General features: G+C 48.0%; 1 protein-coding gene across 11 annotated transcripts in view; it reads right to left on the minus strand.

Moving 5' to 3' along the window:
- Positions 1–3,587: 3,587 nt before the first annotated feature.
- The window catches only part of EIF4G3 (eukaryotic translation initiation factor 4 gamma 3), a 143,804-nt gene continuing 125,843 nt past the window's right edge, over positions 3,588–21,548 (minus strand). For 9 of the 11 annotated variants that reach the window (XM_041419432.1, XM_041419430.1, XM_041419428.1 and 6 more), the window contains 11 exons: positions 20,998–21,115; positions 19,438–19,661; positions 17,620–17,735; positions 15,454–15,626; positions 13,278–13,403; positions 12,235–12,316; positions 10,366–10,464; positions 9,354–9,500; positions 8,190–8,271; positions 6,685–6,831; positions 3,588–5,798 (listed from right to left, as the gene is read on the minus strand). In XM_041419432.1, the coding sequence (XP_041275366.1) occupies positions 5,617–5,798; positions 6,685–6,831; positions 8,190–8,271; positions 9,354–9,500; positions 10,366–10,464; positions 12,235–12,316; positions 13,278–13,403; positions 15,454–15,626; positions 17,620–17,735; positions 19,438–19,661; positions 20,998–21,115 (1,496 nt within the window). In that variant the 3' untranslated portion in view covers positions 3,588–5,616. The other 2 variants (XR_005953751.1, XM_041419433.1) reach the window with 2 other exon arrangements.

Consider the following 21,548-nt stretch of genomic DNA (forward strand, 5'->3'; position numbering starts at 1 on the left):
ATGCTTTGTACCCTGGAGCTTAGTAAAACTCTGCCTTATGGTAACATCTGCCATTGCTTCTTGCAGCAGGCTGCAACAGGACAGCCAAGAGCTTCACTGCTCTCTCCCCTCACTCAGTAACACTGACATTTACCAACCAACAGCATCTATTGCCTTCCCCATGCCTACTCCCCTCTTTCCCATTTGCAGCCACAGCATAGCCATCCCTGCAGCTGGGCCAGCAACTTGGACAAATTCCCCTGTGGAAAAGACTGAATGGAGGGTAGAAAACCTGAGGTTTCCTTGGATATTGCGATTTAGTCACGCTGCTGGAAGCTGAGTTAATCAATCTGGACTGAATGGAGTGGGTGCTGGTTTTATTCCTGTTGCCGTTTCAGCACAATTTAGCAGCTGGAAATGAGAAAGAGAAGCTGGACCCACATGACAAAGCTTTCCACAGTCAGCATCCCTACAGCAGCACTGAAAGAAGCAGCAGTTATTTCAGCAAACAGCAGGTCCACAATACTTCACCAAAGGTAGCAAATGGAGCCCCTTGAAAATTACAAGGGTAGAAAACCTGAGGTTTCCTTGGATATTGCGATTTAGTCACGCTGCTGGAAGCTGAGTTACTCAATCTCTTGCTGCTGTTCTTTGCCCATTGCTGGTTTTCCTCCAAGGGCTCCTTGCAGGGTGTCTATCTGAAGAAAGCCAAGCAGGATCCTTGGCTGACGCCTCCTGGTCCCCAAGCTCCACCCTACAGTTGTTGCAGTTGCACGTGGCCCCAGGCACAGCAAACCTGGAGTTTCTGTCAGCGTGTGGGGCCTTGTGCAAACCTCGGGGCTGGCACCTCATGAAAAGCCAGCGGTGTGTGAAGAGCTCAGGCTCCTGCTGGTGCTGCTCAGCTGGCAGCTTCCAGGCCAACACCTTCCAAAGAGCAGAAAGGCCAAGTTCCAGTTCCAGCCTGACTGGGAGAAGCAGGAGCTTGGAGCACTTGCCAGCCCAAACACCTCCCAGTGGACTCACTCCCAGGTAGAGCCCAGCATTCCTGGCCCAACTCCAACCATGCAGCATCTCACCCTCACATATGACCTGCAGGCAGCAGCCAGCTCTCTCAGGTGCTTCAATGCCTCAAGACCAGGGTTGTTGGCTCTAAGGGTACAATAGCATTCTGGGGAGGTCTGATGTTGAGCTTCATGCCCCCAGTGTTAAACCCTCTAGAATCTGTGAAAGAAACCAAGCATACAGCTTGGAAAGAAACCAAGCATAACAGCTTTTCTGCTCTGCCAGGACACTTCTGACAAAGCAACCAGGGGTGTCAACAACTCATTGTGGGACCAATGGCAATCTCTGGCAATGAGATGCCAACATCTGCAATTGGCTTTAAATTTACAGAAAGCTTAGCAAGTTAAGGGGACTTTTGAGAGACCCTGTTTTTCCTTTATCAATAAAAACAATATATAGGGTTGTAACAAAAGCTCTGTGGATCACAGCAACAACTATTGTGTTACTACTGGCCTAAAACTGCCTTGTGCACACCAAAAACCATCCCTGCAGAGGAATCCCTTCTCCTGAGCCTCTCCTGCCACGTGGCCTATCACGTCCTGCACCAAGGAGGGCGTTTTTCCTTTATCAGTAAAAACAATATATAGGGTAGGAACAAAAGCTCTGTGGGTCACAGCAACAACTGATCTAAGTTACTACTGGCCTAAACCTGCCTTGTGCACACCAAAAACCATCCCTGCAGAGGAATCCCTTCTCCTGAGCCTCTCCTGCCACGTGGCCTATCACGTCCTGCACCAAGGAGGGCTGATGCCAGGAAAAAAACCCCAGGAGCTGGACTCCATGATGCTGATGGGTCCCTTCCAACCCAGCACATTCTAGGATTCTATGAAAAGACATTTCCATACACCAAGATCTGCTCCTGGACCTGAGGCTTTTTTGGAAAATAAGGTAAAACCTGAACATGTTGACACAAGCAGAGAGCACAGCATCCAGGATCAGTGCATTTCCTGACCTCATTCCCAGAAATGGCTGATCCTGTTCTGAAAACCCTTTCTTAGAAATAAACCAGCCTTAGGCAGACCCTGGCCTGAAAACGTGTTGTTTGGTGGCTTCAGGATAGGGGACATTCTCAGTAATAAAGAGGGATGTAAGCAATCTGCTCCTTGCCCGTGCTTCTGACAGTGCCCCAGCCTGGGCAAAAGAAGGGTTCCCAGCAGCAGAAATGGTTCTAATGCCACTCTTCTGTGCTGAGCTGCATTAACCCCCTGCCAGTCAGGAGCCTGCACACAAGATGTGTTTCAATAGGATCAAGACTAGGAGAAAATACCTCAGCACAACCTGCAGTATTCTTGGTGTAAACCTGCTGCCCTCCCTGCTGAGGCTTTGCTGTAAAGTGTTGGTCCAGTGATCACAGCTCATCTCTCCTCACTTACACAAAATGAGGCTCCTGCAAATCACATTCCATGGGAACCTGTTTTAATTAAAAACTCCCTTTTCTATTTCATTTACCTTACGGGGCTTTTGTATTTTAACACCCTTCACAAGAAACCGGTTCCAAAGATCTTTCATGAGCTGTATCCTGAGGAGCCACAACACCTGCAAACCTGTGCTGATCTAGAAGGAAGCTGGGAAGCAATTGGGTGCAGTAAATGCATGGCACAGAACACAAGAGGAGCAGAGGAAGGAGTCAGGAGTTCTGCTCCTTGCAGTGACATTGTTGGGAAGCTGAAACTTCAGGTGATGCACCCACAGCTGGAGACCTCAAGGACTTGTGCATGAACTGCTCACAGCATCCAGCAAGCAGCTGAACTGGTTTAACTTCAGAGAAGCCAAAATCTACCATGCTGCAAACCCAGCTTTGGGTAATTCTGAAATAACCCTCGTGAAAATCTCTGGGAAGTCCCTTCCTGGCATTTGCAGGACACTAACAGGGCAAGTTCTCACCCCCTGGAACGTCATTAAAGCTCTAACAAAAAGGGGAAAGATTTTCTCACCTCACCTCTACCCACCTGCTGGCAATTCCCATTCCCTCCAGCCAGTGCTTTTCCAACTCTTTCAGCCAGAAGGGTCAAGCTGCCCAGAGAGATTTCCCAGCCCTGACACACTGGATTCACAGGGCTGTTCAAAGGCTCTGCAGCAAGTCTGTCCTTTCCAATCCAAGGTAATGAGAGAGAAATCAGTCCTTGCACGGCTCTGCTGTTGCACACTCACGTTCCCAGCAGGCTCTGACACTGCCCACCCCGAGAGGAATTCCATCATTTGCCCACACCAACTTGGCAATATTTACCCTTAACATACAAACTGGCATCCATTTAATTTAACTATTTAACTGCTACAAACCACCATGTACTGCTCAAAAAAATGTCTTTTGGAAGGAGAGCATCCACACGACCTTCTGCAGAGGTGTAAGAGACGCCCCTGGAGCCCCAGTGGGTGGGGGTCCCGTGAGGGCAGACCTTTTGGAGACCTTGAGAGCCCATCCAAACCTCTGGGCCCGACGGCGAGGCCGAGGCACCACTGGATGTGGTACATGCAGATACATGAGCATACAGGAACGGTGAGAATATTTTTTCTTTTTTTTTCTTTTTTTTTTAACAAAACATCAGAGAAAAGTGTTTTATTGTTACTAAAAAAAAAATAACCAAACAATGCTCTAGTGTTTTAGGCCATGGATTCTCTAGCTCAGATTCACGGGGTGGAACATGTTAACAGGGAAAGCGTCTCATGGACCTCTCCCCTCTGGCCACAACCAGGCACCTCCTCCCTTCCCCGTGGTGATCAAATCACATCCTCAGGCAAGTACAGCAATTGTTCACATGTAAAAGTAAGATTAGGAAAGTAATGTATTTGTAGCCTTTCTTCCCTTTTTTTTTTGTTTCTTTTTGTTGTTGGTTTTTTTTTTGTTGTTGTGTTTTTTTTTTTTTTTTTTTAAATATTTGAGTTTGATAGCAGCTGGAAAGAAAAAGACAGCATCATGTGAGCAGTCAGTGCTGCAGACACCCCCAGCAAACGCTCCACAGGTTACTCACGGTCCATGGCCCACAGTTCACAAACCACATTTCAGGGCTTCCCCAGCTTTGCAGAGTCCTTGACGCAGGTGCTTCTCCCGGTGAGAGCCAGCAGGTCATCTCGGGGGGCTGCAGACACGCCAGGGCCTTCCCGTCTCAGCAGCAGCCCGGGTCCCGCTGGGCACGGGAAGGGCTCCCGCGGCTGTGGCCGTGCCCCGGCTGCGCTCGGCGCTGCCGGCCGGGCGGCGCCGCTCCTCCGTCCTGCACCCTTCCTGGCGCTGGGCTGTCGGATCTCGGCTCTCACAGCTGCGGCCTCCGGAGCTGCCACGGTCACAAGTCCCCACGGATCCAAGTCACAAGAGACACGGCTGGAGAGACCCGGCTGGGGTCGGGCTCCATCTGCCCTGGGGTCACGTCCCAGCCTCGGGAACCAACCGCTCCCGCTTGGCCCCGCAGCCACTGGCTGCTCCTTGGCCAGGGAGCTTCTCGGCACAACAGCATCCCCTTTTTTTGCTTTTTCCTTTTTTTTTAAACAATTGCTCTCACCCTTCATTTTTGGTAGTCACACATACAGACACACGCTATATGTACACAATTTGGGCCCGAGGACCTACGGCATGCCAAGGAAGCCAGCACCGCTCAGGATGGTGCACACATTCAGCAGCTGTCAAAGGAGAAGTCGTTTTACTTTCTTTTAAACTTGCAATGTTTGTCTTTATTTTGTTCTTTATATTTTGAAAGTGAAAAGAAATAGTATTGAGTCAATTTCTTTCTTTTTTTTTTTTTTTTTTTTTTTTTAAATATTTGTTCTATGTATTTACAAGCCTTAAAGTTGCTCTAAAGGTTCTCAAAGTATCACTAGTACTTTTTTCCCCGGGGTAGCACGGTTTTCAATGAGTTATTTTCGGAGCACTCTGGTCCGCAGCGGTTTTCTCAAATGCATTTTTCTTCCGATCCAAGGTTATGTATGGTTTGATTACTATTTTCTTTTTAAATTTCTGTAGCAAGCTGAGAGGCAGGCAGAAAAATCTGATGATAATAAAAAAAAAATTGATCTTGTCCTCATCTAGCTCACCCCAACCCCCTTCAAAGTTTTGTTGATTTATCATGCTTTGAAACAAAACTGAGGTGCGTATGAAGGGGAGGGAAATTTATTTCTCTGCTTTTGTTCTATTATACAATTTGTTTACAGAAACTGCAAATTTAAAAATTACACTGGCATTTGCAGTCCTTAAAATAATAAATTAAAAGTTTTCAACTTCTTTTTGCTAAACAGATTTGTTTTGCTGTGTGTTTTCCTAAGTATGAGTCCTTGTTTAAAAAGAAAAGAAAAAGATTAAAACAGAAAATATTTTCTATAAATAATACATGTATTTTGGTTTAGTGCTCCCGCCCTCAGGTTTGAAGTTTACTTTTGTGGGTTTGTTTTCAAGTACCTTTTTGCCTCCATGATCACCTCGGTGTTTATCGGGTTTTACCTCTCCCACTCGTGCGTGTGTGGGGCAAGGGGGTCTGCGACAGAGAATTGGCCTTGCTGCACTGTGATTGGCGAAGACGTGAAACTTTTTAAAAAAATACTTCAATTGTTTCTTTTTTGTTTGTTTGTTTTAAATCTGTATTTTAAGTTTTAATTATCCTCTGACTCCTCTTCGGCCTCCCGTAGCCACGTGAAGAACGCCGTGACGGATTTTAGCGCTACTCCTTTGCCGTTCTGCTCCGCCGGGTCCTTGCTGCTTTCCCACTTGTAGAAGGCATCCTCCGAAATGACCTCCTCGTCGTACAGGCAATCAAAAAACATCCGCAACAAATCTGCAGTAATGGAATAAAGGCAGGGAACATCTGTCAGCCCTGGCTGCAGATAAGGGGATTAACGTGACCTCTTGGCACGGGAGATGGAGAGACAAGGAAAACACAGGGCTCCTACTCAGTTATTGCTTCTGGCTGCTCACACTCAGGTGAGGGGGAAAACTGACCCCTCTGACATTGTCTGAGGAGAGGGAAAGCTGGGAAAGCAGCTCTGGAAATATGTTATTTAGAGACTGGCTGGCAAGCAGGATCCACAGCAGCCCATCTCCTCTGCACCACGTCTGGATTCCCTCCAACCCCGGATTTTTGCGGCTCATCAGGAAATATAATGCCCAACTAATGTCATAAAGGGCACTAAGGATGATCATGTTGGATGTTTTGAGGCACTCCTGGATTTTGTGCTGCAGATTCCCTGGGAATCCCTGCTTCTTCGGTTACTCCCTTGCCTCTTGTCCTGCAAGGGTTTTCTGTAGCATCTCTGGGACAAAACTCATCAGTTGACCAACTCATTTTATTCCCTCCAAGCCCACAGGCATCTGTGGAGTAGCAATGCAAACACCACCCATGCTCTCACATGCCCAGGTACTGCAAACTCAACAGATTATTTTTTACTGCTCTTTTTTTGCTCTCTTTTTATCAACAGAGGTTTGTCCTCCCTTCTGTGGGGCTGCTCACAAGAGCAACCAAAAGAAGAGCCGACCTCTGGCCAAGCATTTGGGAACTTGAGCTGCTCTGAAAATCTGGGATCTGGACAAGCTGAACCCACCCACTCCAGCTTCTCTCACCTGCTACCTACAAAGGTAAGGAAAAGTACATCCTCTTCCTGTCTCCCACAGAACCCCCCTGCCCTTATGCAGGCTCAAATCCACAGCACAGAGGCAACACTTACTAGGAGGTTGATCAAGTTTTACTATTGATGCTTGTAGTGCATAAAGTGCTTGTAGTTCCTTCTCTGTGTCTGAGTCCAGGTACTTGAGTAAGATGGGCACTCTCTGTTTGATAACAGCAGTGTCCACTCGGAAGCTGGAAGAGTCCGCTGAGGGGAAGAGGAGAAAGCAGGGTCAGCTTGGCACATGGCAACAGGGACAGGTCTTTGACTGCCTTTACCAATGCAAACAGCAATCACAAACACAGTTTAGAGTGGAGAGAAAAGGAGGATGAGAAACAACAGGAAGTATTTTTGGTTAATGGCTGTTTCTGGAAGCCTTGGTCCTTACAGTTCCCCAGGTTCACTGCCTGCAGTCACCCCAGCTTTAACACAAGCAGAAGCAGCACAACCTTACTTTGCAGTGCAAATGGTGTCTCCAGAGGCAACTGCATTAAAAAGGCTTTTAGAAAATTCTTTTTTTCTAAAAATAACAGGGCAGAAACAGAATCATAAGTTGCACATGATATAGGAAATAGCAAATATATAAAAACACGCATTAGAAGCCCATCAGCCACAAGGATGAATTATTCAGCAGCTTTCAAGTAGATCATGCAACCCAATTAAGTGATATTTTGAAAACAAAAGTAAAAAACTCAGTTATAGGCAAGGCCAAAATTTAAACCAGAGGATCATTTTCCTTACACAACAGGGAACCCTTAAGCATTGGAAATGAAGTGCTGTGTCGTGCCTCTGTTAACACTAGGTGGCATGAGCAAGGCTCTGTTCCCAGAGAGAGGAAGGAGCTGGCCTGTCCCTCCCCTCCCTCACACGGTGGAATCCAGCCCATTCTCTCCCCCAAATCACAGCTCAGAGCAGAACCAGACCCTTTATAAGCACCACTTTTTGCTGTGCCAGATGCCAACAGTAAAGTTAAAGAAAACCAAGTGAACTGAGCAGATGTTTCTGGCTGCAGTGCTTTACTCAACCCCCGCGGGGGCCTGAGGCTCACGTGTCTGACTCGGGAGCCCTCCCTTCCCCGTGTTTCCAGCTGTACAGGCAGGCAATTCACACAAACCATCTTTCCAAAACCGAAACTTTGTATATAAAACTCTTACAAGCCTGAGCCCCAGCCTGGCTTCTTCCTGCTGCCCACGCTGAGTGCCCACGCATCTCTGCTGACACAGGAGTGGAAATGTTAATTGCCTTAATGGTGATCTCAGTCATTTCCACCTTCGTTAAGAAAATCAACGAACAATCTGGCTTTACCCAGGGCTGTCTGAGACCCCTGCTCACACTGGGCACTGGGACACACCAGGGTCACCTCAGGAGCACCATACCTGGCAAAGTGCCTGGCTGTCATAAGAGGAAGGGACACCCTGCTCTTGGGCACAATCCCAAATGATGGAAAAGCCTTAGTGTGTGACCAAACACAGCCTTGGCCAGGGAAATGTGATATAAACCTCAAAAATACCAAATAATTCTTTGCAGGTTTGGTTTGTGTGGTGTTTACGCTGCAAGTTACTCACCTATAATAGCTGCTTTACAAACTGCTGTCATTAAAGCTCTAAGGAATGTAGGTGAACTCATCTGGCTTTCATCTAGATTAGCCTGGAATCAAGAATAAATGGACCAGTTAAAAACACGGTGCTGCAGGACTGCAGAACTCCAGTGCTGAGCCTGGCAGCAAGTCCAGGCTCAGCTGCTGCTGTGGCACAAGCCCAGCTCACCCCTGCAACACTCGGCTTCCCCACTCACTCCTTGGAACTCCCTCAGGGACATCAGCAGGCAACACCAGCTCCCATGGGATCCATGTGCCACTGAGCACCTCCCACAAGGAGCTGTTTGTCTGCAGAACCAAACCAACCACGCTGCGCTCCTGCAACGCCCTCGCACAGTCTCAAAGAGTTTTGGGCTTTCCAACAAACTTTACAGCGTGCTCCTTGGGTGGAGATTGTTTGTTTTGTAAAAGAAATTCAGGGAATGGCTGTGGAAACTGTCCAAGGCTCCAAAGAGCCTGTGGGTGATCCCAGATTTTCAGTGCTGCTTTCATTCCACTCTTAACTCATCTAACAGCAGTGGAAAATGACATTTCTAACACATTGCTCTGCCACAGAAATAACTGAACTGAAGCTGACCAAGGTTTAGTACAAGCACAGATGTAAATGCATAGGTTGGGTATAATTTCAGACACTAAACATCTGAGTTAAAGAAGGCAGCCAGAGACTGAGAGCAAAGACCAGTGGGATGATAGATCTTTTTCTCTTCTTTATTTTTATTTTCTCTTCCAGTGCCTGGCCCAGTGCACTGAAAAGGTGCTCTCATTGACTACCTAGGATGTTTTTACAGTGGGAAATTTGGAGAGATCATGATGGGAAAAAATAGTGAAAAGCTTCTTTTCCCTATTTTATGAAGAAATGATGTAGCAGTGTACATCTGAAATGTACTAAGAGGCAGAAGCAGGACATTCAGTGTCAGAAAGCCTTAAAAGGTTACACAGTTAATATGGCTAAAAACCTTCCTTCCTGAAACTGACTCTTAAATGCTGATTATATTTTAGATTTTAATTCTTTGGAAGTGTTGATTGCACAGACCAAATCCTCACAGTGTCCCATCCCCTGAGATGTTCAGACCAGAACATATTTAGAAAAGCAGTTCAACAGTCTGCAGGGAGGGTGAAAATCTCTTTGTACCTCTACCCAATCAAAGATTTGTTCATCATTCGCCTTGTCCTCAACAATGAGTTTTTCCAGCTGCTTGTTCAGCTCTTCTGCAGACAGTTCTTTCTCTGAAAGTGCTTCTGAGGAACTGGAACAGTCAGACTCCGTGAACTCCAACTTCTGCAACACCACATGTGATGATGAGAATTAGTGAAACATACTTTCCTGGGCTGAATTACACCAGATTGAAGCAGGAAACTACATTTAACTCTGCTTCCTGGCATCTTTCAGCTGCTCAGTTATCATTGCCATATCAACTTTCCCTGTTCCAAAGGTTAGGAAGCATTTTACACATGTGAAATCCATTATCCAGCAAAGACAAGGAGGCACCTCAGGCAGCTCCAGCTCTGCACAGCAGAGTACAAAATCAAGTGTGTGTTGCCTGGCTGGAGCTATGGGGGCTGGAATGCAACAGCCAGAGCTGGCACTGGCTCAAAGGAATTGCAGCCAATGCCCCAATTCCTTGAAAACTGTGACAGAAGAGCTGCAGTCCCCTCAGCAAGGCCCAGGCCATGGTAATCATTTCATTTCCTGCAGCACTTCCAAAGTGCCAGAACAGGGCAGTGGATCACTCAAAGCTCCAAAGGGAGACAGTGGCTTCCTGAGGAGCAGCACCAGCAAGAGGTGAGGTGCCTCCATCAGTCTTGGCTCCCTCCAGGATCGTAATCCAAGGTGGGATGAGTCAATAAGAGTAACTGCTACCATTAATTGTGGCCCTTCTGCAATTGTCTGTCCTTGCTCTAAAACTCATTACTGAATGTTTTTTTCCCAGTTGGAGAAACAGGTCTCCTAGAGGAAGCCAGGTGACTGGAGATGTGTGTCTGGGAGCAGCAGGGACAGGCTTGTCCTCCCTGTGCTTCACAAGGTGATGCTGAAATCATCTACCCCAACTTGGAGACACTTCACCCCATATTGCAACTGTGCCTAAGAACGGGATGGAAGAGGATGAACGAACGGGATGATCAAAGAAATGATCTGAACTCACCTGTTCCATGAGAAAGGTATGTACATCCTCCCCTTCGGGCAAGTAGTCCTTCCAACTGAGGCCAGACTCCCTCCACAAGGCTCCCACTTTCTTATGGCTCTGAAACACAAGCAGTTTGTCCATTTAAAGAGCTGAGGGACACCCTGGGAACTCACAGGGGCCGGAATGGTGCAGCTGTGTCAGGAGGAATAAAGGACAGTTCAGCCACCCAGCAAACGCCCGGCAATGAGTGAGAACATCTGGAGACCCCGTGCAGGAGACACCACATGTGCAATCCCCCCGGGAATGCACATCTTGTCAGGTGGGCAACGCCTCGTGACGGGCAATGGGCAAGGCAGAAGTGACACGGGGGGTTCGCAGCGCGCTCCGAGGCCACCCAGGAGCAGTGACACGTGGGACAGGGCACCTTCCCACGGCTGACTCAGACCCTTCTCCTGACTTGCTCCACCACTCACACTCCCTTGCCTTGACAGCAAGGCTCTGGCAAACTGCTCCTTTGAGAAAACTCCTCATTTACACGGCTGTTTTCTGCGCAGAGACCGAGCCTCAAATTCAGGCACGTAATCCCAAAATCTCTCTTCAGCTCCTAGAGTTTATGCAAACCTTGAGAGCAGTGCCCTTGAGCACAGACAGTTCAGCCTTTTGCAGCCTCTAATGTCACGCTGACCTTTGAGCCTCCTGCCTCAGAGAGCACAGTTCTGACACACACAGTTCTGACAAGAATAAAAATGCTGAGCACAACCAGCTCTTTTCACCCAAATGCTTTGCCAAAGTTTCACCTTACAGCACCTGCTCACAGGAAATCACTGAGTAGCCTAAGTCAAGCTGAGAAATGCTGCCTCATTTTAAGTTTACAAAGCAGATTACAATTTTCAGTTTACAATACAAGTTGTTAAGAGCCAACTGTGTGTAACTCCTGCTCTGATCCACCAAGGTCTGGATTAGATGGCTGATTTTACACTGAAATACCCGAGTCCAAGTCTTGGCCTGGACAAGATCTGATCAGAAAGCTGTGGCAGAAACAGAGACCCAAGGCTGTGCTTCCACACCCAGAGCACAGCAGCTTTTCTTTCACAGAATAGTTTAAAAAAAAACGGAAGTTGACTGTCCAAACAAGCACAAGACTAAAACAAATTAATAAAAAGTCACTCTTTGCACTGTTGGACTGAAATGCTCCTGGAACATTCAACATTACTTGAATGCATGCTTGAAAAATTAAAAAAAAAAAGGCAAGTGAGGGATTTTACAGGGTTGGAAATAGACACTATCCAAAGTGCAGGATTTAGCTGGATTAAAAAAAAAAAAGACAAAAATGGAGATGAGTTACAGGGAAACCACCAAACTGGTTGGACACGCAGCTGTGAGGTGTGAAAGAGAGCTCTCGGAGTCACGGGGTGAGGAGGTGTCACTACCCCAGTGCTGGGTGAACCTCAACAGTCGGCAGGTTTAGTTTGGATAAGCACACAGCAGTCTGAGGCATCGGGAGCTTATCCGAACCCTGAGAACCTCTCCGGTCTGCAAGAACAGTTCTCTCGCAAGATTCCCGGCACTTGCTGCTTCTGCTCAGCCCAGAAATCCCTTGAGCATGTCCCTCTTGCAGTATTTCAGCACTCTTAGCTTCTGGGAGAAGCCAGGTGCAAAGGTACCTGCAAAAGGGAAAAGTGATGAGAAAACAAAAAGTTAACTCAACTTTTTGGAACCTCGTAAGGCTTGGTTGGAAACTGGGGGTGCGAGGCAGGTTTCCTAAGTTATCTGGACTGGCTGGCCCATCCCTAAATGTCCTCACGTGGGAATGGTGAAGGTTTCATGCATGAACACGAGCGCTGCAGCCACTCCTCCCTGCGGAGGACGGGAGCACGGGGCACTCACCATTTGTTTGCATAGAAGGTGCAAGATTTCAGCAAGCAAGACGCCGGCTCTTCCCACAGGAAGCAAGGGTTTGCTAAATTCTCTAGAATGAAAGAAAAACAGGTGTTTTTCTGTTACAACTCGTATTTGGGGTGCAAATCCACGGGCAGTGATCAAACTGAGGCAGGAAATCACCTTTAACTTCTGACAGGGAGGAAGGATTTGATTAATCCAGCACTGCTGATAAAACATTTAGTGATGCAGTGACCTTGTCACAACAGGGCTAATTACAAAGACTTTAATTTTACATTAAAAAATGTAAACCCACTCATTTTTGTGGGATGCTGCACTTGGGTAGAGGGAAAAGACTGTTATTTTCTTAATATACTGTTAATAGAAATAGGAACCATTCAACTGGCTCACAGTTAATCCCCAAATATGCAAGGACATATAGAAAATACAGGAATTCTAGTCCAGGAAATGGTTTCTGGTCTTGCAGACAAGGTTTTGTGCCCATTTAAGGCAGTGCCCAGGTGGTAAAGACATGGAATCCCATAGTTTGGGCAGGGACACCTTCCTGTCTCAGGCTGCTCCAAGCCCCATCCAGCCTGGCCTTGAACACCTCCAGGGATAAGGCAGGCACAGCTGCTCTGGGCAAACTGTGCCAGGGCCTCCCCACCCTCACAGAGGGGAATTTATTCCAAATATCCCACCTAGCCCAGCCCTCCTTCAGTCACCCTCTGAGCCACACAGCCCCTCTGCAATACCTCACTCTCTGCAAGTCTAATTCCCAGAGCCCCTGTGCTCCCAAATGGCTCCATCTACAGCACTGGGGTATTTTTAAGCTCAGCTGGAACCAACAACAGACTTATGGATAAAACCCTTCACCAAGGGTGAAAGCACCAAGCTCCTTCTCAGCAGAGATTTCAGGCTGGTGTGGGCCCCCAAGGATGTGCAACAGCTCTCCTGGGGGAGCTGAGGCTCCAGCACTGCTCATCCTTCACCTACTGATGGGAACCACACTGAGAAAACACTACAGGCACAGCTGGGAAAGCATCACTTACTGTATAAGTTCTCTCATAGAGATTCCTCCTTCTTTTAACATGGGGGTCACCAGCTCAGCCAGGTACAACCAGATATGGGGTATATCTATGGCCATGTCATCTGCCATCTCCAGGGTCTCTGAAAAACTTCATAAGGAGAAAAAAACATCAAGTATTAAATAAAATTTAATTGGAGACATTTCCTTCAAAGAAATCTGCACTTTAAAAATATTTTGTAACATAAAAGAAGAGTGAAAAGAGAGAGGAGTGAGGACAATCACAAAGGTAACAAAAAACCTATTGCCATTTTATGTCTTTGGTACTTCCAAACTGCCAAGACTGAATTTCTCCATGCAGTAACAAGGAGAATATGTGGAAAAGACACCACCTTTTGTAGATCCAACAGACACATCCAGGAAACCTCCAGTTATAATAATTCTTATATCCCAGTACAAAACCACTTGCTAAACAGTAACATCTATAAAACTAAAAAAGCTTTTTTGTCTATATATATAAACCATCAAGTAAATTAAAGCTTCTTAAGAATATCCAAACATTTAGAGAAGGGGGTTAATCCTAACAGAATTCCAAATGTAAGGTAAGCAGTAAAATGTCTGTAAGAACTCAGTTCAGCAGAGAAGAGTTTCTGTCTGCAGCAGGAATTACAGGAGTGCTCCACAGTGATACACTTTCCAGAATGGCTCAAAACTCTTCTATCCCACAAAACCCTTACAGGTGGCATCCCTTCCCATGCCTGGGAGATGGTAATTTTTCTGCTCTCCTGCCAGTTTCTATCATGGTTTGTTTCTCCCTGTAAATCTTGAGAAGTCTGGTGTCCTGTTTCGTGACTATAAATCCACATTTTTTCTTAATGTTTCAAATCAGGAACCATCTCCTTTGCTTTATTCTTTGCAACCTCTGCTGCTCCTCCAGCCTTTCTGCCAGAAATTGTTCTCCTGTTGTTCTTCTCCCCAGCTGTGGGCTGGGACCAGTGTTCATCCTGTGATTCCTCACTAGACTTCTCCTGTGTCAGCAGGTGAGGTGGTTTCTGGTGTTCTCCTCAGCACCCACTGAACACCACTTGCCCTTTCCATCACCTTCTTGAGGTTGTTTCACATTGTTTATGTCACATTCAGAGCACAGATCCCAATATTTCATCACGATCCACTTATCCAAGCTCAATAACAGCTTTAATCAGAATACATTTTGGCTGTGTATCACCTCAAACGAGTCCCTCTGACCAGCAGTGCTGTGTGGACACAAGAGTATTTCCTGTGGATTTAATTTTTTTCAGCTGTTCCATACTGTTTTGAGCTCAGGCTTCCTAAACCTTTCCTGTGAGCTGGAAGAAGTTCAGGACAGACACAGGTGCAGGGAGTTTCCTGTCGGAGCGGTCGGTGGTACCACAATGACAGGGACTCAAATTAAAGCCAGACAGATCCAACTCCTCAGAACCTCACTATGCTCCATCTGCTCCTTCACTGCTGCATTTGTGCCTATCCCTGTTTTATCCCTCCTGCTCTGCACCCCAGCAAGGACTGAGTGCCACCAGGCACCTCCACGGGAACAGGGATTGTTTTAGGACTGGACACCAGACTGGGAACACAAAATTCAGGGAGCTGAAATGAGCCAGCAGCCAAAACTGGGGTCTCTCTTGGCAGGTCCAGCTCATCTGCTGCGTGCTCTCCTCAGCCCCTCGAGGGTTTGGCTCTCCAGCTGAAGTGTCCTGGACATGGCATGGTGTGGGTGAAGCCTTCTTCCCAGTGGGACAGTGGCTGAGGCTCTGTGTGCACAGGAGCTCAGAGCTCCCAGGTGCTGATGTTGTGTGCAGGATTGTGACTCTCTCCTCTTCCAGTTACATTCAGGGATTTGCAAAAGGCAAACAGGGAGAAATGCAGCACAGAACAGGGATCTGAGCACGCATGTTTAAACAGACACCTACAGATCTGCTTCAAAATAAAAGCTGATATAAATACGAACATATTTATGTTCACTACAGCATCTGAAACACTTTAAAATATATTACAATAATAACATTCCTTATAAATACACCCAGATGATACAGTCCTTCCAAAAGCAGGTGTGGAGAGGGCAGGATACCAAAACAAGGTGGGAGATCATTTCTCTGCAGCACAGCATCCATTTGCAAGAAACACTGAGGAAAAGAATCTGTGGATTCTCTGTGCAGAATACCAACCCCTTGAAGAAATCCTGCTTGCTCAGCTTTCCTGAGTGCACCAGCTGATGTAACAACTGGCCCATGTGATCCCTGGTGATCTGACTCCGCTCCAGCGTGGACTCCACGCCCACGCGCACGAACACGGGCAGCAGGCTCTGGGCACTCAGCTCCTCCACGCACTGCATGGCCTCCTGTGGAATGACACACAGCAGTCACCCCCAGCTGAAAAGGAGCAAACATGTGGCACAAGAGTATTTCCTACTGCAACACCGGGGTTTTTTAGTGAAATGAGGATTTAGTGAGGCTGCCAGGCAAAGTGCTGAATTAGGCTGTGGAACCTCATCACATAATAATAACAAAAACAACAGTAATAGCAGTAATGGAATTTATACCACTCAGGTAACAATTCTTAAAATGCACAATCACATTCCAGGGCTGCTTGGTGAAATGGCAGGAGTTATCTTCTGGATGCCACCAAAACACTGATTACTACATCGAACATCAAGTCAAAAAAAGGGTATCGGATCAGATTTGTTACTGATCTGACCTGGCACAAATGCCTGTGTTACAAACCCACAGCCCATGAAGAAGCAGAAAATAGCTGGGGAGCACTTGGAGAAGATTTCCCCTTTCTAAAGCTCCCACTTTCTGACTTGAGCATTTTGCAACCTGAACAAAGAAACATTCAGAGACTTAGAGAGCAGCTCTCAAAGTCCCATATCAAAAATCTCAATTACCACCACAAGGACCTTCCAGGGACCTCCTGAGCCCACAGATCTCAGTGGCCTTCCTGACCACAGGCACCTGCTCTGTGACTAGTTATGCCTTGAGTTACCAAGAGCTGGCAGCCTCAGATGTGTTTCCTCAGGTCCTGCAGGGCTTTTTCCTGCATGTCAGGAGCCCGCTGGTCCTGGCCTGTGTGCTCAGGCTGGAGCTCATCACTGGATCCTCTGTCCTGGCACACACAGGGAACCCTGCTGTCACCAGGGTCACAGCTCAGCAGTTTGAGCTCATGGTCAGGTCAGACTCTGAGGACCAAACCCCTGCAAGGGGCTGTTCCCTGCTCTACACAGCAGGAGCTCACTCACGGGAGGCTGCAGGAACATGAGTTTAAGCAGTCAGAGCTTCGCTGCACCTGAAGAGTGCCAAGAATCCCCCAGTACCAAGTAATTCCTGATGCAAACAAGCTGCCTCAATTCCATGGACTTTTAACCAGCCCTGCCCTGTCTAATGCAATTCAGCCCCATTTCCAGGCAGCCACAGAAATACATTGCTGTATTTGCAAACAGGGAACTGAAGAGGCCCCTTCATCACAGGCATCCAGGGGAGCCTCTGGAGCCCATCCTAAGCAGGAAAAAGAGCAGAGACTCCTTGGCTCACCAGCCCCTGGGTCCCAGGCCAGCTCACTGCCAATCAGAGCAAGGTTTTTCCTCTCCAAACCAAGTATTTAATAATTTATCCCAATAACTAGATGTGAACTCTCAACAATCCATCATGAGAATATTCCTCTTTCCAATTATTAATTGGAAGTCCAATGAAATGGAAGCAGCAACACTGCTTTTAAGGTGCCAAACCAGCAACTCCCAAGTGCTGCCATTTCAAACTTGGCAGGTTTGAAAATCTATTTCAGTAAAAGATCAAATGAAGCAGCTTTGCAGCCAATGTAACACTTCTTGCAAACTCCCTGGATGAGCTAAAAAAACCCATTTACAAGGGAAACAAAATTTCAACCTTTTAACTAGGAAGTGATGACAGCCGCTCAGTAATTTCCAATGTTTATTAAAAATCCTCTGGAGTGTTTTGTTCAATATTTAGTATTGCTTTATCTGCCTCCAGATCAGAACAGCACATGCTTTGATAACTAAATGAAAACCTCTGTTTATTTTCCCACTAGCTTTTCTGCTTCCAAAATTGCTGGTATTATGGAGCTGCTCAGTGATTCATGACAGATACACATCCATCTTGCTACTTAAAACACACAGGCTGGGCTATTTTTCCTATTACCAGAGGGCAGCAAACAAGCTTGGGAGACAACTGTCCTGAAAGTGCCCCTGGAGCTGCTGCTGGGCTCTGTCTGGCCCCGCTGCCTCTGTGTGGGCTGGGTGCTCACAGAGACACACCCTGGAGAGAAATCACTGCTGCCTCTCAGAGCTGGCTGTTAAGTGAGGCTTTCATCTTGCTTACCTTAAAATCATTAATATGCAAGAACTCATCAATGATAGATTTGCATTTTCTCTCTATTTCCTCTTCTGATAGCGAAGGCTTTTCTTGCACTGGAGCTGGGGGAACTTCTGGCTTGGCTGGTGGAAATACAACAACAAAAATGTTTGGAAAAGGAAAATCACCATTTTAGAGATGACATTCGCTTCTGGCTTGGCTAGTGGAAATAAAACAACAAAAAATGTTTGGAAAAGGAAAATCACCATTTTAGAGATGACATTCTGAGAACAGAAGTCACTAGGGCAGGTGTGTCCCCATCCCATCCTCAGGCACAGGGTAGTTCTTTGATGGGGCTTGGAGCAACCTGGGAGAGGTGGAAGGTGTCCCTGTCCACAGCAGGGACTGGAACTGGATGAGCTTTAAGGTTCCTTCCAACTCAACCCATTCTGGGATTCTTTCCTGGCTACTTTTCCCCCATATGAACTCCCAGTATTTCTGTAACTTGACCTTGCAGGATCACAGCTGGCAGTGGCACAGGTCAAACACCTTCAAAGCTCCGCACGAACATTAAATAATTCAATGGGAGCTGTTGCAGCAAAGTTAAAATGTGCTGACTGCAATGGGCAGCAGCCCAAGGCAATCTCCCAACCACATCCCAAAACCCTGGTCCCCATGGACTGTCTACAACATCCTGAAGCTTCAGGATAAGCCTGTGCTGTGCTGTGGCATTTGAGGTGTTTCCCTCACTGCAGCAGTTTCCAGATGTTTCCCAGGGAAGGAGCTGGGTGCTGTCCTTACTATAAAGGTTCTGTCCACTGGGAACATCACCCTAAGTGTCCCCATTTTCCCACTAACAGATCAGCCCAGGCTAGCAGGAGGGAAAAGCAGGAGCTGCAGGACTGATAAGGCGACAGACGAGTCACCCTGGTGGGTGCCACCATCCTGCTGCACCAGGGCTGGCTCGGAAGGAGGGCACAGCACGGTGCTAAAAAGCTGCTGTGCACCATCTGCCCCAGACCCTAATCCCTGCCCTGGCCCTGGGGAATGCTTGAAAAGGGCAGATATGGCTTTGTGGGGCACTGGGAAAGCATTCCTGAAGAACTGACACTGATTTGGGGGCCTTTGTGCACAGAAGCCAGTGGGACAGTGACAGGATAAAGCAGGGCAGACAATGCCAGGGGGTGATGCTGTGCTGGCACCTGCAGCCCTTCAGCCCCGCTGGATCCTACGCAGGAGCTGCAGAGAGGGATAAGGCCCAGGCCTGCCTGACTCAGCTGGGTCACCCAGCTCTGGGAGCTGCATCCCAGCTGCAGCAGCCTGACAGTGCCCTGCACAGACCTGTCACTGCCAGTGCCCTGCACAGACCTGTCACTGCCAGTGCCCTGCACAGACCTGTCACTGCCAGTGCCCTGCACACACACCTGTCACTGACAGTGCCCTGCACAGACCTGTCACTGCCAGTGCCCTGCACAGACCTGTCACTGCCAGTGCCCTCCACACACACATCACTGCCAGTGCCCTGCACAGACCTGTCACTGCCAGTGCCCTGCACAGACCTGTCACTGCCAGTGCCCTGCACAGACCTGTCAGACAGTGCCCTGCACACACATCTGTCACTGCCAGTGCCCTGCACACACCTGTCACTGCCAGTGCCCTTCACACACACCTGTCACTGCCCGTGCCCTGCACACACACGTCACTGACAGTGCCCTGCACACACACGTCACTGCCAGTGCCCTGCACTGCCAGTGCCCTGCACAGACCTGTCTCTGCTCCTGACAGGTTCTCCCTTGTGCCTTCCCAACACTCAGCAAGACTCCCCGAGCACAGAGGAGCTGTTACCAGGTTCCTTGGCTTTGTTCCTCTCGGCCTCGGTGCTGTTCCTGTCCATCTCCATGGCCCCTGTCAGCTGCTTCACCGTCTCCAGCATCTCCCTGCGCTGCTCCTCCTGGGCCTGGTTGTCCAGCAGCAGCTCCTTGCTGCTGCTGCCCCGGAGGAAGGTGTTGGGCCGGGACAGGGAAGGTGGCAGAGGTTTGTCGTTCTTCTCCCTGCCCGTGCTCCCACGACTGCCAAACAAAAACCCGCTCAGAGGTGAGGAAAGGGACTCGAGGGCTTCACTGCCCTCGAGGAAAAAAACACACCCCAAGCCCTGCAATTGTTCACTCCACTTCTTACAGGTGTACCCACAGCCAAAATTAACTCAATTTCAGGGATGCACAAACACAAATACCCAGAGTGGACAGGAACAGCCAATGCTTTCTAGAGAACATATGGAAAAGCAATGCTCTACAGCACCCATTTTATACATGGAATAGTGAATTTTATAACACATGGACTCTGTTTCCCTTTGAAATGGTATGAGAGCTTTAGATCAGATGTAACAAAGAAATTCTTCCCTGTGAGGGTGGTGAGGCCCTGGCACAGGGTGCCCAGAGCAGCTATGGCTGTCCCTGGATCCCTGGGAGTCCAAGGCCAGGCTGGAGGGGGCTTGGAGCAGCTTGGGACAGTGGAAAGTGTCCCTGCCATGGGAGGGGGTTTGAATGGGTGATCTTTCAACTCTCTTCAACCCAAAACATTTTGTGATTCCATGAGAGTTGTATTTTTTACCCATTAATTGAAAAATACTTCCCAAACAGTGAAGGCTCCCAACAACAGGGACAATGATCTGTTCCATTAATTATTGTGTTAATGAGTAAGATGGGCAAAATGATGCCATAATGGAATAATTTCCAGGTAAGCCCAAGCTTTACTTGAAATAGGAAGGAAAACATAGAGGCACAACACAGGAAAACACTCCAGCAGCTTGTGTGCACTGGAAGGAAGATCCAGTGACATTTTAAATGAACTGTACATTTATAAACTGTGTCTAGAGTTAATAAATTATTGAGGGTTAATACATGTTTCATGCTCCAAGCTGGAGTGGCTGCAGCCCTGAAGGAATTGGAGTGAGAGAGAGGCTCTGCAGTTTTTTGTTGGATGCGGGAGCACGGGCAGGTCACACCTGCTGGGAAGGGTCAGACATGGTTTTGTGCTGCATTTCTGCCAGGTTTTAGGTATGTTTTCCTGGATAAATAAACCTACTGACCTGGCTGAATTCACATCCATTGAATCCAACCTATTTATTACTACCTTTTATCTGAAGAGTTTTTAATCTGTTAAACACAACTACCCTTGGCTGAAGGGTGAAATGGAAATGAAAACATTAATCAAAATGGCTTTAACAATTAATTCCACCTCTGTCTCCTATGACATTATAAAATATAGGCATGTTCAAAGCTAACACAAGAGTGAGAAAAGGACCCAGCCATTCTGAAAAAGTAAGGAATTCTCTTGTGTCCAAGTGCTGGTGCCAGAGCAGGGGGTGCAGAGGGCAGCAGTGAAGAGCGGTGGAGCGACACTCACCTCGTTAAGGCCCTGCGAGATTCTAGTTCTGAAGATGCAGATGAGGCAGAGACTGGGGACACTGGAGGCTGCAGGGCAGAAAATCTGTTCAGACTTGTGGCACTTGGTCGCAAGGAGTCTGGAGATGGTGGAGACAACACAGAGCAGAGCGACAAGGTCAGGAGCTGCTGATAGCTCAGCACCACCGAGCAGCTCAGCTGCAGCCACGGGGACAGAAGTGCAGGGAAAGGCTGGGCCTGCCCCACTTCAACCCTTCCTGTCAGGAGGTCACACAGAGAGGAGCAGAGGAGCCAGAGGGGAGCCCTCACTGGAGGCTGCTCCTCCCAAGGGGCAGCTCTGATCCCTGCCTGTGAGCAGGGACAGGAGCCAGGGAAGGGCTGGAGCTGGGCCAGGTGGGTTTGGGTTGGAGATCAGGAAAGGCTCTTCCCCAGAGGGTGCTGGGCACTGCCCAGGCTCCCCAGGGAATGGTCCCAGCCCTGAGGCTGCCAGAGCTGCAGCAGGGTTTGGACAGGCTGGGAATGTTGGGGCATGTGTGCAGGGCCAGGGTTGGA

The sequence above is a fragment of the Onychostruthus taczanowskii genome, unplaced genomic scaffold (assembly GCF_017590055.1).
Source record: "Onychostruthus taczanowskii isolate IOZ18803 unplaced genomic scaffold, ASM1759005v1 scaffold61, whole genome shotgun sequence".
Lineage (NCBI taxonomy): Eukaryota > Metazoa > Chordata > Aves > Passeriformes > Passeridae > Onychostruthus > Onychostruthus taczanowskii.